Genomic DNA, 18544 nt, shown 5'->3' on the forward strand with positions numbered 1-18544 from the left:
ATAGATGAGACCCGCGGAACTAGCTAACATTGAGAAAGAGAGAGAGAGAGAGAGAGAGAGAGAGAGAGAGAGAGCAGCACGTGGCTCTCTTTTTCTTTTTCTTTTTTTCACTTCTTTTTTTTTTTTAATGTGCTGAGACAAAACAGAGGTGGGTCCCATGTAGGGCGCACCACATTAGCATGTATTATAACATATTATAATATAATATAATATAATATGATATATATTATATACATCAAACGTCCAGGCCGTCCAGGGCCTGGACAGTACACACATTACGGTGCTGCCCCACACGTGGGGTGGGTCCACTCCACACGCACCACAGTGTGGCCCAACAAGTGGATGGACGGCGTGGAATAAGGTGGGTCCCACGGACCCTGGTGATTAGGAAAAACAAATTTCAAAATGATTCAAAACTTCAGCGTCCCAAGGGTTTCAATGGCGGACGCTCAATCCCACTATTTCCTATCGTGTGGGCCATCTGAGATCCGGATGAGGCAGATTTTTGGAGGGGACCCACTTCAAGCAGGGGCCCACATAATGAAAGGTTGGAATGACATACAAACATCATGGTAGGGCCCACGAGTGGGACCCTGTCCTGCACATAGCGCAGGCGTCCTGCGCTCGTCCTTACGTCTGACAGAAGCAGCAGCAGCAGCTGCTGCTTATAATTTTTGTTTTTTTTTTTTTCTAAAACTGTTTTCTTGCGGTTTTCCATATATGCGGCCAACATCAGGTAGATCCACACCGCTCATTGCATTCCATGGTCCGATACGGACTAAACAAGTCCAATATTCAAAGTATTGCAGCGTATAAGACCATCAGAACAGGTTTCAACGGTAAAAAAAACACCATTTAATATTCTATGGCCCATCAGTTGGCTCCATTTTTTTGGCTCAATGCCTAAAATGATGTAGGAAAGCGGATGGACGGCTTGGATTGAAAATATATATTAAGGGGGGCCTACACAAGTGGCCCACTCAAATCTTTTTTTTTTCCATTGGCGTTAGTGCCTACACACGTCAGCTCACACTTTACGGTGAAGCCCATCCAGCGTCCAGGACGCGGGATGGCTGAATATAACACACTTAAGGTGGGCCCCACCCATAAATGTGCTATCAGGGTGGGCCACCAAATGTTTGGATGGTGTGCATAAGACACACATCAAGGTGAGGTCCATTTGATAAACGGTTTGGACACCTCACAACACATTAAGTGGGCCACACAATCACACCTTCACATACAAGACAAAAGAAAAAGAGAGGGAGAGAGAGAGAAACACCCACATCATAAAAATGGAAATCTTCCCTAAAGATGCACCCACATTCCTTCTTTCTCCTTCATAGTGCTCCAAAGCTCCAATGAGGCTCCTTCAACGGTGGAGATGGACTTCTAGTGGTTGGATTGAAAGGGATCTAAGGTGGATGTGGCTAGAAATGGGAGGGTTGCCATGGACGTTTTCACCCTTTTTTTTTTGCTAGGGGAGAAAAATGAAGAAGAAGAAGAAAGAGAGATTAATTAATTCATGTATGGCCATAAATGCTAGGGTTGACCCATGGGGAGAATAAATGCCATAATTGCTTGTAAGCATTTATTACTTGGCATGGGGTGATGACATCACCCCATGATAACCTAGAAAATGGTGCCATTGTGATATGTGGGCCCCACAAATGTGTGGTCCACAGCTATTACAATGCGCGAGCTACATCTCATGATCTAAGCGCCGCATTCATGCACGAGACGCGGCGTTGGAATCGCGGCGTCGGCACGGTCGCAATGGTATAGGTCTCGGGTTGAGCCGACTCAGATCGACAGGACATGACTCAAGATTACGCGCAAACACCGATAATAGGCCGCGGGTCGCCGAAATTTGATCGGGAGGATCGCGGAAGCCTAAGGAATGGTACGGGCTAGGATACAGGTCTTACAGCTCGTCCTTGCTCTGTTTTAACTGGTCCTCTCCTCTTTTTGCTGAGAAGGGCCTCTTGTTAGTGCCGAGCCTTGTAAAGTCTTCTTTTCTTGAAATGAAAGTAGAGAGAGTTTAAAAAACGGTTTGGATATAACACATACCTCATGATTAGACCCATAGAACTTGCTGACGTCAATACAACAATCATATAGCTGTTATGAGGTACACTAGCTAATCCGCTTCCGTGAAAAGCGGGCCCCGAGCGTGAAGGGAGCGGATTAGCTGTGTCTGCAGGACACACCCAAGATGGTGCCACCCTCACCGTGGGTCCCACGTTGTTGTATTTATTCTATATTCACACTGTTCATTCGTTTTTCTAGATCATTTTAAGGTAGGGGCCCTAAAAAAAATCAGATCCAATTCTCCGGTGGACCATAGATACCATAGGAAAATAGTGGGGATTAACCATTCACGGGCCACAAAAGTTTTAGACAAGATGAAATTTATTTATTTTTCCTTCGTCTAGGTTCATGTGACCTTATCAATAAGTTGTGTTATAGGTAAAATCGGACTAACCAAATAATCAAAAGGAGATAGAAAACAGAAGGTAGGTAGCTCGGAAGAGGAGATCGAACAAGAGCTCGACCCCGATTATTGAGCATGATCTTCGCGACCAACTCAAATACCAACCATCAACAATGGCCTCAACCACTTATTTAACACTTTACTGTTGCAACTAAAGAATGACTATGGAAGTCGACCTTGGGAACGACCACTGAGGACTCAGACCTCAAGACCCGACTCCGACTTAGATCATTGATCAACATTTTAGCTTGGTCTGTAGGGCCTCACCAACCCGACTTACAGGTCGGCATTGGCAGTCAACCATGACCTCCTTGAAAGCCAACCACCAAGAGACCTTCTTCGTATACGAACATGATTAATTCCCCGGGATCTTTGCCGAGAATCGTGTCGAGGATAACGCCTTGTATCTTGAGGACGATCCCTTACATGATACGTGACTGTATGGCAGATTCATTACCATATACGTAACAAACACCAAAAGACTATAAATAAGAACTCCACCTATGGAAGAAGGTGTACACAAAAATCCTAATTCGAATAGACCTAGAGTGTATTCTAACTTTGGCAACAGAGGGTCCCCTACTACATCGAGGGTCTCCATTGATGTTTAGTTTTGTAGGTACACGATGGTCTAGCAGGGATGACCGAATCTCAGCATCAACAGTTTGGTGCCATATGAGGGAAACGATAATCAAGTCATTCTAAACTCACCTACCGTGTATCTATTCACTCTATAATAGTGAAAAGGAGGAAAAGAGCCTTGACCGCCATTACCACACAAACCCTCGCACTAGAAGAACAATACGTTGATCCCTAGGATCCTTCCTCACAATATTAAACCGACTCTTCTCCTACAATGCTTGCATGAAGGTCTCGTAATCAGGGAAGTCAACTTGTCTCCTTTGAAAATCAGGTTGAGACCTTAATCGACAATATGAACCTGTAGACACCCCACCCAAGTTAATACTTTAGAAAAGCTAAGACAGTCTAAGAACCATGATCAAACTCCGAACCTTAATTCGAACCAAACCCTAATCCGAACCCTGATCCGAACCAAACCCTAATCCAAACCTCGATCCAAACCAAACCCTAATCCAAACCCTGATCCAAACCAAACCCTAATCCGAATCAAACCCTAATCCAAACCCTGATCCGAACCAAACCCTAATCCAAACCCTGAACCAAACTCTAATCGGAGCCTTGATCCGAACCCTAATTTGAACTCAAGAGCCCGAAAGGGGACTCCCGGGCGAACCAGAGTAGCAAACGAGGCCCACCGACCAAAGCCCGACCTGATCCAGGCCCGGGCGGTAGTCAGACTACCGCTCTAGAGAGAGACAGTTGTCTCCTCCGAGTAATAGCTATTTCTCATCCCAAAGTCAACTTTCATATGGATTTACCCCTCCAGCCCACATTATTTATCATTTTACCAACTCCACCAATTACCAAGAGCCAATAAGAGCATGTTATGTGGCATTCCTCTCCCCTCAACCAATCCCAAGCTGCCATGTCATCATTTACCCCCCTCAAACCCAACAATAACTATATGCCATTGGAGAAGGCTATAAATAGCCCTCTCTTCTTCACATTTCACAGAAACTTCCATTCTTAAAATGCAAGTGATAGTGAGAGAGAGAGAGAGAGTAAGGGTGAGAGAGTGAGCTCTCAAGCCTCCAAGATTAGATTTTTTTTAACCATCTCTCAGCCTTCTCATAACCTTCTCAATCTTGAGCCTAGCACGGATTAATATGGTGTAACCCATGTTTTAACTTATCCAAGTTCAAGCCAAAGATTCTTTTACTTTATGCAAGCATTCATCATGACATGTACTCCCTTCTCAACCCCCTCTACTCCTCTAAATCTCCAGTGAATGTATGCTCTGTGACTTGCCGTACATCGGATCCTATCACATCAGAAATTCCTAGTAATCTAATCCATTTTTCTTTACCCCTTTACATAATCATCATATCCGCCTTCTAGACACGTTATTGGATGTATACTCTGTGGCTTACCGAAATCTCGGATCTTGCCGCATCAGAAATCTACATGTGCCTAGTTCCATCTCGACTCTATCATGCAACCCTTGAGATTGTTTTATCATACTAAGTAGAGACCGTACATTTGTATGGGCAGAGAGAGTACTTAACCCCTTCCCTCTTTATAACCAAGGTCCTTTACTTGGAATCCCGGATCGTAGACTAGGAGTCAATCTAAGGAAGGAAAGTTTTTGGATTTCTCCAACCTTGAGTATTCCACAGGTTCTAGCTGACTGCGAGATTCTAAGATTAAGTGGCTAGTGGCGACTCCAAACTGAAATCACATACACCCCATCCTACAAATAAGCAAAAACATCCGCAACATCTAGAAGATTCACCAGATGAGCGTTGGCGCCAATTTCGAGCATTCACAGAACCACATAATGTAAGTACTGGAAGGGCAGAATCCACCTCCTAACTGAGGGGAAGGAGGAGCGGTGACTGAGCTATCCGGACCTCCTCAAGTACTTGTCGACTTCGGCATAGTCAAACAACGACTAGGGCAACATAGCCATGAGCCCACACACTATAAGAACCATCACGCTTGTTGATTTTGACCTATGCCATACGCTGGTAATAGTAAAGAATGAGGTCCCGTGGGAGGCCGAGCTCAAGGAGATCAGAAGACAACTTGGTGATATTCAACAAGCCTACCGTGCTTGGTTCCCGACCTCAATTGAGGCCATGTTGATGAAACAGAACCACCGTTTAACGGTGATATCATGATATCTCAATTTTCGTCAAGGTTCTGGATGCCTTAGATCACTCCCTACTCGGATGACAATTAGACATTATGAAAACATTACGGTTGGCCCTACGCAGTTTTAAATGGTAGATAGCTCATCACCAATATTTCCTACATTATGGTTTGGTCCACATCATTTCCTTGGTAGGGCTAGGGCACACCTAAATTGCTTTAAATACATGTATATGACACATGACATCATGAGCAATAGCCTAATAAGGGGAGGCCGCACAGAAATTCATTGTGCCTTTAAGTATTATTTGATTGGGGGTATTTACTTGTTTGTATTTTCCCTGAATTGAGCATTTAATGTATGACGTTGACTTCATACTTGTTTGGTAGATCTTGATTCATAAAACTGGGCAAACTATATAGGCTCCATCACAATGTACATGTTATATCCACATTGTCCATTCATTTTTTAGATCATTTTAAGGCATAAGCCCAAAAGTGTGGCAAATCCAAAGCTCAAGTGTACTAGATCATAGGAAGACCAACATCTTTCTTTGGTGTGGTCCACTTGAGCTTTGGATTTTCTCCATTTTAGGCTCATGTGCTAAAATGATTTAAGAAAAGTGAACGGACAATGTGGATATAACTTATAGATTATGGTGGGGCCCGGGGTTTCAATAATAAGAAAATAAGGTTGAGTTTTAATCGAGTAATTCTTCTTTTCCCAAACAATAATAGACGTAATTAATATGGTTTTTGTAATGACTCTAAATTTTATTTCACTTGTAACTACGATTAGTAGTTAAACATTTAAATTTTAAATTAAGAGCAAAAAGAAGTCAATAACTGAGTTAGTAGAGACACTTTTAGTTGAGAGAAAGGTTGAGTGATTGATTCATGTCATTGTGACACTCATTTGTGGGTGAGGTCAAATGATTAATTTTTGAGACAATAATAATAACTTTTTGCCGAAGGAAAAAAACCCTAGAGAGAGAGGGAGTTATTAGAGGTAAGTATCAACCCTTAAATCTTTTTTATTTTCATGCATTTAGCTTATTTTAACCTGATTTATGCAATGGACGGTGTGGATCGACCACATGGCCATTGCATATGTACTTAGAGAAATCTCGAGAAGAGATGATTTGGAAATCCAAATTAATCTTGGCAATAGTATCTTGAGGAATAGATCAAATTACTGGCATCTAGCTGCATTTGGATGGATTTAAACTTATCATTCAATCTTAAGGATCGAAAGATATCAAAGCCCTAATTTTCAGATTGATATGATTAGTGGATTGTATGTGCTATGTTATATATCAAGCACCCTATATTGTTAAATTTTGTAGTGACAAACCACTATGGAATGATGGACTTCTTCATGATGGAAAGTTCACCTTCAAGTGATGGAAAGTTCACCTTCATATTCACCTTCATACGAAGATGTGTTATAGGCCATGAAGACTGTTCTATCTACATCAACTTCACATCCAACATCAACTTCAAGTGCTACATCGACTTCAAGTTTAAGACCAAGTTTAAGTACATGTTCAAGTTCTAGATCAAGTTCAAGTGCTACTTCAAATGCCAGACCAAGTTCAAGGACACTTGTACTACTTCAAATGCAAGATCAAGTTCAAGTACACTTCATAGTCAAGAAAATGATCAAGTTTCAAGTATACAAGTTCAAGCTTCAAACACTTCAAGAAGAAGATCTACCGAATCTACCAAAGCTACAAGTTCAATGTTCAACATTTGAGGTATAAATGACCCTAGAAAGACTTTGGGTTTAGGTAATTAATATTGTACATTTAATATGGGTTATTATGCTTATTATAGGCTTTACTTCGACTAGTTCTAATCGTTATTTGACTAGTCCTAGTCGCTGGCTCCACCAATCCAGGGTTTTTCTTGACCAGTCCAAATTTAAATTCAAAATTTCAGAATTTTCTGGTAGGTCCTCGACCAGTTGAGCACCCTGCTTGACCTATCGTGGAGACTGGCTCGACCAGTCGATCAAGGCTTGACTCAAACTCCAGCAACCATTTTGAGCCCCACTCGACCAGTCGAAGGTCAGCTTTATCCGATTGCGCCAGAATTTTTAAAATTTAGTTGTTCACAGGACCAGTTGAGGTTGACCTTAGACTAATCGAGGGAATCATTTTTCAGCTTATAAATAGAGGACTTTTCTCATCTTTTTTTATTTATTCCAAGCCAATTCAAGCCACCACTCTAAGAGATAAGTCCACGTGATTGTCAAGCTATTGTGAGGTAATTTAATATTCTTTTTATAACTTTTTGATTTCTAATTTCTTGATCTCTTGCTACTTCAATCTGATTTGATAAAAGGAAATTCTGATCTACCCCTTTTGAGATCCAAGAAATTAAATCAAAGTAGTCCAAGGTTGGATTAATTTAAAATTCATTTAGACCTAGAAACCTTTCATTTGTGTGATTGAACGTTGGATATCTTTATCTTCAAAGAAGCGGTTCTACCATACTACATCAAAAGAAAATCTTCATATATGTATTTGATTTACAGCTTTTGGTTTGTGAGATTGCCGAAAAATCTCTATTGTGGTTTTGACTGAGATAGCCAGAAAATCCCAGCATGGGGTTTTTAATTGTGGTAGCCCATTGAAAATGTAATTGTAAAGGTTTTAAGGTGAATATTGGAAAAACTTGTTTCATAGTGAAAGCCAATATCACGTGAGTTGTGATTATTGGGAGTGGAGTAGGTGTGGCTGTTTTAGAACAGTTGGTGTACTCACCGAACCAATATAAATCTTGAAGTTTGGTGGATGATGATGTATGTGATTTATGAGTGGTGAATGCTTGTATTTATTTCATGTACTTATGGTGAATGTTGTAATAGCTAGATTTGTTTCAATTGCTTCTTGTATTAGTTTGAGTTTTTGATCCGTACCGAGTTCAAGAAATTAGGTACTTGTCCTATCATAAACTTTGATTTTTAGTGTAAGGTTGTCCTTTGAACAACGTTTTTATCAACCTCTTAATACTATTGCAATTGAGGTTCTTATTTGTTTATTTGTTTCAGCTAGCTATCTGCATTTATATTCCGCATTTATTTTTTATTTGGCATAATCCTATTCACCTTTTAAAGTGGTGAATAGGATTATTCTATTGGATTTACTCCCCCTCTATGGCTGAGAGCTCACTTTTTTAAAGTGGTATCAGAGCTAAGTGGCTTATTCTATTGGATTTACTCCTGAGCTTATAGATCTAGAGCGTTCAGTATGTCAAATTTTAATAGCCTATCTATTACTAGGCCACCACCATTTGATGGCTCCAACTATACTTATTGGAAAGCCAGGATTAGGATATTTCTGAAATCTATTGATGAAAGCGTGTGACAAGCCACAGTGACTAGATGGAATCCACCAATGTCTGAAGTTATAGGCAGTGATGGAACCAAGTCCCTAAAGGAAACACCATTTTATATGTGGAATACTCTTCAAAAAAATGAGAGCAATGTAAATGCTAAGGCTTTAAATGCAATCACTTGTGCACTATCACCTAATAAATTCAAAATAATCATATCTTGTGATACTGCTAAACAAGCCTAGGACATTCTTGAAATGACACACGAGGGTACATCTATTATAAAAAAGTCTAAAGTTCAGATCCTCACCACTAGGTTTGAGGAAATTCGTATAAAAGAAAATGAGTCTTTCATGAACTTCTATATGAAACTAAATGACATAGTCAATTTTATGTGGGGTCTTGGATATGGTATCCTAGAAAGCAAAGTCTGTGCAAAAATACTGCGATCACTTCCTGAGAGATTTAATTCCAAGGTAACTGTCATTCAGGAACTTAGAGACACATATCACATGAAGGTTGAAGAACTTGTTGGTTCACTTCAAACATACGAGTTAAATTTCAAAACTCCAAAAGGTAAGTCTATAGCTCTTAAATCATCCAAATGTATTTCTCATGATAATAATGTTAATTCAGATTGTGAAAACTCGGAGGATGATAAGGCTTTACTTGCAAAAAAATTTTACAAGATTTTTAAAAGAAAAGAGTTGATTTTCAAAAATCCTCTAAGAAGAAAATAGGTAAATCTAAAATATGAAAATCTCTAAAAGATAGCTAGTGTTTCAACTACCATGAATATGGGCATTTGGTAAATAAGTGTCCAAAAAGGGACAAGCGAAAGAGAAAAGGCATGTTAGCCACATGGGATGAATCATTTCAGCTCAAAGCTTCTTCTGAGTCGGATGAATCTGAACCCGAAACTTTAAATAAAGTTAAGGCTTTAATGACTCTAGCCAGAGTCACTTCCTTAGATAGTTGCGATTCAACTGAATATGAAAATCTGAGGAGTGACCCTGAAAATGATAATGAAGATAATCTTTAAGATGCCTATAATGCCCTATACAGGGAGAGTTGTAAGATTGCTGTCAATCTTAAACTTCAAAAAGAGAAATTTTTGAAATTGAAAGAGGAATTTGAAAATTTTGTTTTAGAAAAATCCCATATTTCTGATTGTTTTGAAAAAACAAAATGTGATTTGAATTTCAAAACATCTAAATTTGAAAAATTAAGAACAAAAAATGAGATATACTAAAACTTGAAGTTTCTTCCCTATTGAGTTCAAAGGATACATGGAGGTATGCCCATGAAGACCCTAAACTTGAAAAGTTATTAACCACATCTAGAACATATGGAGACAGATCAAGTCTGGGCTATGACAAATACAGGCCTCTGAAAAATAAGAGTGTATTTCCCACATTTGTCAAAAGAGAATCGTCTAACTCAAATGGAAAGGGCTTGAAATATAATAATCAAAACAAATCAAAAAATGTAAAAACTTTTCAAGCTTCTAAAGTCAATACTAATAATGTCATCTTTAGAAAATAATGCTATAATCCTTTAACTGAAAAAAATTGTGGACTTACTCAAGGAGCTTCTCAAATCTAACTCTAATGTGAGAGTTAATAGTAATTACAAGTGAAGAAAAACCAACAGTGCACCAAAACCCAAAACTACTATGAAATGAGTTCCTAAGGTTACTTGTTTGGTTGCCCACACTGCCTTCAAGGCTTCGAGTCAATCAAAGTAGTACTTAGACAGTGGTTGCTCAAGACACATGACAGGTGACAGAAATTTGTTCACCAACTACAAAGAAATGATTGATGGTTCAGTCACTTTTAGTGATGGAAACAATCGCAAGATAATTGGCCAAGGTACGGTTCATATTTCTAACCTTCCTCTTTTTGAAAATGTTTTATTTGTAGATTGACTTAAGAACAATATTTTGAGCATATCTCAAATCTGTGATAACAAGCATAGTGTTAAATTTATAAATCAAGGACGCGAGATCTCAAATGAGAAAGGTTGTGTAATATTAAATGGTCGTAGAACATTTGAGATTTGCTATATCGTGAATGAATATTACTTATCTAAATTATCTTGTTACATGGTCCAAACCGATGATAACGAATTATGGCACAAAAGCCTTGGACATGTGAACTACCAAAATTTGTATAGATCGAGCAAAACCGATCTTGTTAGAGGTCTACCCAAATTGAAGAAAATAGATATATGTGGCATAAGTTAGATTTGAAAACAAACAAGGAGTAGTCACAAGAAAGTGAACTCCTCTACCACATCCAAACCTCTTGGACTTCTCCACATGGATCTTGTTGGACTAACCAGAACGGAGAGTAGAGGTGGAAAGAAGTATTTTTTGGTAATTGTTGATGGCTTTACCAGGTTTACTTGGGTTGCATTCATGAGAGAAAAATCTAAAACTCTCGATGAAGTTAGAAGAATACTTAAGCATATTCAGACTGAAAAAGAAATGAATGTTATTAAGATCCGAAGAGATCATGGATCGAAAATCGAAAATAGGAATTTTAAGAAGTTTTGTAGCGATCATGGTATATCGCATGAGTTTTCAACTCCTAAGACGCCTTAACAAAATGGGGTTGTTGAAAGGAAAAACAAAGTGCTACAAGAGATGACCAATGTAATGTTAAATAGCATGAAGTTACCTAAAAATTTATGGGCCGAAGCTGTTAATACTGTATGTTATATCATAAACCATGTTTATATTAGAAAATCTAAAGATGACACGGCTTATGAATTGTGGTTTAATAAGAAACCTATAATTAAATACTTTCAAATTTTTTGAAGTAAGTGTTATATTTTACGAGACCGAAAATTTTTAGGGAAGTTCGATATTAAGAGTGATGAAGGGATATTCCTAGGTTATGCTCTGAATAGTCGAGTATACCGCGTTCTTAACTAGAGAACTTGTGTTATTCAGGAGTCTATAAAATGTTGTTATTAATGATCACCTGAACACACTGACATCTAGTTCAGAAGATAATGAAGTCACTGTAATAGATAAACCTGACTCCTCATCTTGTCAAATCAATACTAAGCTACGATCAATTAAAGACCATCCTATTGATCAAATACTAGGTAACCCTCTCACTGGTGTGCGTACTCGAAAACATCTAGAAAACATATATAATTATGTATGTTTTACTTCCCAAATCGAACTAACCAACATAAAAGAGGCACATACTGATGAAAATTGGATAGTTGTCATGCAAGATGAAATAAACTAATTCATTAGGAATGATGTATTGTATTTAGTTCAAAAACCATCTAATAAACATATAATTGGAACCAAGTGGATTTTCAAAAATAAATCTAATGAGTTAGGGAATATAATAAGAAATAAGGTTAGACTGGTTGTATAAGGGTACACTCTAATAGAAGGAGTTGATTATGATGAAACCTTTGCCCTAGTAGTTCGTCTTGAATTCATCAGATTATTCATATCTATTGCATGTTTTAAAAGTTTAAGATCTATCAAATGGATGTTAAAAGTGCATTTTTAAATGGTGATCTTCATGAAGAGGTTTATGTTGAACAACATAAGAGTTTTGAGGACCCTAAACATTCCAATTATGTGTATCACCTTAAAAAGGTACTTTATGGTTTGAAACAAGCTCTCAAGGCATGATATGAGAAATTGACTATGTTCTTACTAAGTCATAATTTTGTTATGGGGAGTGTTGATAAACTCTTTTTGTTAAAAAATTCAATGAACACATACAAATAGTACAGATTTACGTTGATGATATTATTTATGGTTCTGCTTGCTTTAACCTGTCCATGAAGTTTGCAGAGTTAATGAAATTTGAGTTCGAAGTGAGTATGGTGGGAGAATTGAACTACTTTCTAGGCTTACAAGTTAAACAATTAGAAGACGGTATCTTCATTTCTCAAACCAAGTATGCTTTAAACTTGGTTAAGAAATTTGGATTTGAGAATGACAAAAAATTTGATACTCCTATGAGTACGATTCGTAAGCTTCCAAAGGATACAATAGATAAAAATGTAGATCCTCGGTTATATCATAGTATGATTGGTAATTTGCTATATTTAACTACGAGCCGACTTGATATAGCATTCAGTGTAGGTATCTGTACTAGATATCAATCAGATCCTATGGAATCTCATCTTATTGTTGTCAAGCGTATTATTAGATATGTTGCAAGTACGACTAATCTAGGCCTCTGGTATCCACATGATACTAATGCTCAATTAGCTGGATATACGGATGCTGACTAGGCTGAGAACATAAATGATTGAAAATCTACTAGTGGTGGATGTTTTTTATATTGCGAATTATTTAGTTTCCTGAGACAACAAGAAACAAAGTTCTGTATCATTATCCATAGCTGAGGCTGAATATATTGCAGCCAGAAATGCTTGTACCCAGCTTGTGTGGATGAAAAGAATGCTCAATAATTATGATATTGCACAAGATACAATGATATTGTACTGTGATAACTGTAACACAATTAATATTTTTAAAAATCCCATCCAGCATTCTCGTACCAATCATGTTAACATTCAGTATCGTTATATTCAGGAATTAGTAGAAGATAAAATCATTTCATTGAAATACGTTCAAACAGAAAATCAGCTTGTGGACATATTTACTAAACCACTTGACAGGAATTGGTTTTCTAAGTTGAAAATGGATATTGGTGTGTGTAATTCTAACTGAGTTTATCATGTTTGCATATTTTTTTTATTATATATTTTTATAATTTTGAATAAAATTGAATAAAATTTAATTTTTTAGAGGTTGCACGACCGGTCGAGCACATACTCAACCAGTCATAGCTCAACAAGTCGAGCATGTACTCGACCGGTCGAGTTGCGTGGTTGGGACCCTTTTATGAGCAAATCACTTGTTCACCCATTGTCTCATCTCCCTCACTTGACCCCTCTCCAACCCATCGAACCCATCTTCGATTAGTGCTTGGTAAGTGCTCCAATTTTTATTTCTTTTCATATTTGGGTTCTTTGGATCATATATTGCTAGATTCTTGGGTTGATTTGAGCTTTTCTAGTGGTTTCTAAGGATTTCTAGTTAAAAATTTGTTGGGTTTGAAATCCCTATTTCCATTGTTGTATTTCTTTCTTTTAATCTTGCAATGGAAGGATAATCTAAGAAGAAAGTTACTAAAGCTTCCTCTTCTCCATCCACTCCAATTAGGGTGTGAACCCTTCGTCCTCCCGAAGTGGATCCCGAGTATGTGCGGGATTTTTGCACTTGCGAGATTATTGTTGAGCGGTTGGTCAATTCAAATCACTTTGCTCAATTTTAGATTCTTCCCCTCCTTACCGCTATAGGTTGGGAGAATATCTTGAATTGGAGTGGACCGGCATACCGCTCCATTGCATAAGGGATGTTCGCTTGCATTAACGATGAATCTCTTGATGAATTGACCATCACAATTGTCTTTAGAGAAGGGTCATTTAAAGTCGATCGTTGCTTAATTTCGGGCTTATATGATGTTAATGTAAGTGATGTTGGTATTCTAATATTGACCTTAGCCGAAAGGTTGTCTGAGTCGAAAAAGTATACACTAACCCATAAATTATGTAACATGGACTCGGAATGGAGTGTGGGAAATGCGCTTCAGGCCAGCCAAATGTTGCCTAAATATAGGGTTTTGCATCGCATTTTTATTTTTAATGACTATCCCCGATCTAGCAATAAAGTTGAATTGACATCATTTATGGTTCATATTATTCACTCCATTGTGTCGAGTATTCCTATTTGTCTTCCTTTTTTGATATGTTACATTATTATTCAATTTCATCTTCACCCGGGCCACAACTATATCTCATTTGCTTACTTGATGACCACCCTATCTTTACATTGTAATGTGGTCATGCCACCTAGTGAGAGCCCTATCTCGCTTCTTCCGTTCAATAATTCAAATATAAACAAGATGAACTTGAAGCTCAATCCTGTTTAAAAGGATGGGGAAGCAGAGGAAGTTAAAGAAGAAGATGCGTTACCAACCGACACCATGATGAAAGATATATTTGATAATTTAGAATCAAATGGTTTTGAGGATGATCCTGATTATTAGCCACCTGAGTATGATGAGCACCTTTGCACTTTAGAGGAGAAGGTGGATGCATTAAAAATATCCCATGATAGTCAAATGAAATATATGTGTAAGTATTTTCGACACATAACTAAGGGATTGCATTAGATTTTTATTTTTATTTTATTAATATTTTTTTTAAGGTCAATTCATTCATATCTGAAGGATGATTACAGGATTTGGGTTGCCCATGAATCCCAAAAATCGACAATGGGCAACCTATCATAAGTAAGAAAAGAGGAAAACTATACATGGGCAATTTTCCTAATGGCACCAATGCCCGCTGAATCTAGAATCACCCTACCCTAATCTCGTGAGGGAGATTCTGAAGAGACAAATACAAGTGATGAGACTGGGTCCTACAATCCTCCTTGGCCAGGCCATCAGCTGGGCCATTGCCCTCTCTGAAGATGTGGGATAACCTGAAGGAAATGAGGCTAGCTGTGTTGGAGATTCGGGTAATCCAATGCGGCCATTTCCAGCCCCCCTGAGAGATGCCATTAACCAACTCCACCACTAGTTTGGAGTCCGATTCAACAAGAACCTGTCGCAGGCCCATGTCAATACAAATGGAAATACCATCATGAAGGGCCGAGAACTCCGCCATGTTGTTGGATCCCTAGCCATATCCTCTTGAGAACCCACAGATCATACTACATCCTGTCTTCTGCATATGCCGCCGCCACCAGATGGACCTGGGTTATTGAGCGCTGATCCATCCACATTGAGTTTGACCTAAGGAGAGTCCGGTCTAATCCATTTGATCATGCTAGGATGCAAGGAAGGAGGGGGGGGACAGAGGGATACCCAGGCTAGAGAGCAGAAGGCTATACGGACAGGACTTGGAGACAACTTGGGGCTTCCCTTTGAAGGCCCAACCTAGCCACCAATTGACCCGAGAAATCACCATCCGAGCATTAATCTTTTTGTCTTCAAATCTAGCTGAGTTTCTGGCTTTCCATATTTCCCAAAGAAGGAAAACAGGAGTCAGCCCGCGGATTTGGAAATTAGAAATCCCTGGGACCACCCCACCCCACCAGAGGTTGAGCCTACCCAAAATGGGCTGATTTGCCGCCCCTGAGAAATCTAGAAGGCTTTAAAAGTGATGCCAAACTGCCTCTGCTAGGTGCCCTTCGGAGAAAACATGATCTAGAGTCTCATCCATTAGGTGGATGCCATGGGGGGAACAACAGATGTAGGAGGAAGCCAAGATAGCTCCTTTCTGCTGAACTCTATCATCCACCGGGATTGTGCCTTATATGAGGCGCTAAAGAAAAATTGAAAATTTTGAGGGCCCAGCTGATGCCACACCCACCGAGACCATAACCTGCAATCAGCTCTCCATCTGACCACGGCGCAACCAAATTTCACCGAGAAGGCACTAGAGGGACTTAATGGCCAAATACATTGATCGTCCTCCACAAAGGTGAAGAAACCACCAGTGAAAATATGATGAATTACCTTCACCGAGAGTAAATAAAAAAAAGAAGAAGGAGGCAACGGGCCCTGATGACCAATGAAATCTCTTACCGGCATTTGACGAAGATGAAAAGGAATATCTCTAGTTGCGTGATTCAGGAGGGGGCCATGACCAGTCCAGTCGTCCGTCCAGAGTTTGCAATCCCCTTTGCCAAGTAGCCAACGCACCTTGGCTGATAACAATGGAAACAAGGACTAAATCTTCTTCCAGATAGGGGATGCCATGGCCTGATGCAGCCTATGACCCGGCGTTAGAGAGGTGGGTAGAAGATCCCTGTATTTAACCTTCATGAATCTCTTCCAGAGGCTATTGCTCCCACCACAGGAAAGGTTCTAGGCCATCCTTAGCCTCAAAGACGCCATCATCCCGCCAAGCCTCCTAATGCCCAGCCCGCCTTCCTCCGTGGGGCCGCAATCACCTTCCACTGAGACCAGTGAAGTTTTTTCTCCCATTCGTCCACCCCCAGAAAAAGTTCACAAAACCTTTCTCCATATCAGGAAAGGATTAAGCAGGGATAACTGTGGCCGCCATCATGTGAACCGGGATACTGGAGAGGACATGCTTAATTAAAACAGCCTGACCCGCCTGAGAAAGAATCCTGGCATTTCAGCCATTCACTTTAGCAGCCAGTTTGTCTAGCAGGGGTTTGAACGTAGGGACTGCATTAGATTGACCCATCCATTCCACCTCCTTCTTCATCTGGATCAGACTAGTTTTTCTTGATATTTTGGGCATGTATTAATATTAAATTTTAAATTTTACTTCTTTTTGGTCTTGTTATGTATAACTTGCTGATGTTGATACTCTATTAAATTATGCTGTAACTTTAACTCTTTTTCTAGTACTCTTTGTTATTATCATAATCATAGTTATGTTTGCGCTCTATTATTTATCTTTCTTTGTTAAGTTGTGACAAAAGGGGGGAGAATTTATTAGTTTTGTGATTATGTTCATGAGATTATATGGTGCATGGTGTAGAGTTGCATTTTTTGTTTGGAAATATGTATTTGGTAATATAGGTACTCTACAAGTCACCAAGCTTAGATTGAGGGGGAGTTTTTTTTTTGAAAGAGTTAGTGTCATATCATGAAGTGAAGTTGTGATGTTTGTGGACTTGTGTATTATTGTGAAATCTTCTAAGTTGGTTTTGTCACAAATTTGACAAATGAGGAGATTTTAAGTGCTATGTTGTATATCAAGCACCTGTATTGTTAAATTTTATAGTGACAAACCACTTTGGAATGATGGATTTGTTCATGATGGAAAGTTCACCTTCAAGTGATGGAAAGTTCACCGGCATACGAAGATGTGTTACAAGCCATGAAGTCTGTTCTATCTACATCAACTTCATGTCTACATCAACTTCATGTCCAACATCAACTTCAAGTGCTATATCGACTTCAAGTTCAAGACCAAGTTCAAGTATATGTTCAAGTTCTAAACTAAGTTCAAGTGCTACTTCAAATGCAAGACCAAGTTCAAGTACACTTGTGCTACTTCAAATGCAAGGTCAAGTTCAAGTACACTTCATGGTCAAGAAAATGATCACGTTTCAAGTATACAAGTTCAAGCTTCAAATAGTTCAAGAACAAGATCAACCAGATCTACGAAAGCTACAAGTTCAATATTCAACATTTGAGGCATAAATGACCCTGGAAAGACCTTAAGTTTAGGTGATTCATATTACACATTTAATATGGGTTATTATGCTTATTATAGGCTTTGCTTCGACTAGTCCTAATCACTGTTCGACTAGTCTAGGATCTGACTCGACCACTCCAAAGTTTTTCTCGACCAGTCCATATTTAAATTAAAAATTTTAAAATTTTCTAATAGGTCCTTGACCAGTCAAGCACCCTACTCGACCGGTCATGGAGACTGGCTCAACCAGTTGAGTAGGACTCGATTCAAACTCCGACAACCATTTTGAGCCCCACTGGACCAGTCAAGGGTCAATTTTATCAGATTGCGCTAGAATTTTTGAAATTTGGTTGCTCCCAGGATCAGTCGAGGGAACCGTTTTTCAGCCTATAAATAGATGACTTTTCTCAGCTTTTTTCATTCATTCCATGCTAATTCAAGCCACCACTCTGAGAGATAACTCCTCGTGATTGTCAAGCTATTGTGCAGTAATTTAAGATTCCTTTTATAGCTTTTTGATTTCTAATTTCTTGATCTCTTGCTATTTCAATCTAATTTGATAAAAGAGAATTCTAATCTATCCCTTTTGATATCCAAAAAATTGAATCAAAGTAACCCAAAGTTGGATTAATTTAAAATTTATTTAGACATATAACCTCTCCATTTGTGTGATTGAACATTGGACATCTTCATCTTTACAGAAGCAGTTCTACTGGACTACATCAAAAGAGAATCTTCAAA

At 38.8% G+C, this 18544-nt stretch overlaps 1 protein-coding gene across 1 annotated transcript in view; it reads right to left on the minus strand.

Annotated features, from left to right (window-relative positions):
- The window catches only part of LOC131220263 (protein SIEVE ELEMENT OCCLUSION B-like), a 49424-nt gene that overhangs the window by 26375 nt on the left and 4505 nt on the right, over positions 1 to 18544 (minus strand). The window contains exon 5 of the mRNA XM_058215215.1: positions 6656 to 6837. Coding sequence (XP_058071198.1) covers positions 6656 to 6837 — 182 coding nt within the window. The remainder of the gene's footprint in view (positions 1 to 6655; positions 6838 to 18544) is intronic.

This window comes from Magnolia sinica, chromosome 12 (genome assembly GCF_029962835.1).
Source record: "Magnolia sinica isolate HGM2019 chromosome 12, MsV1, whole genome shotgun sequence".
Taxonomy (NCBI): domain Eukaryota; kingdom Viridiplantae; phylum Streptophyta; class Magnoliopsida; order Magnoliales; family Magnoliaceae; genus Magnolia; species Magnolia sinica.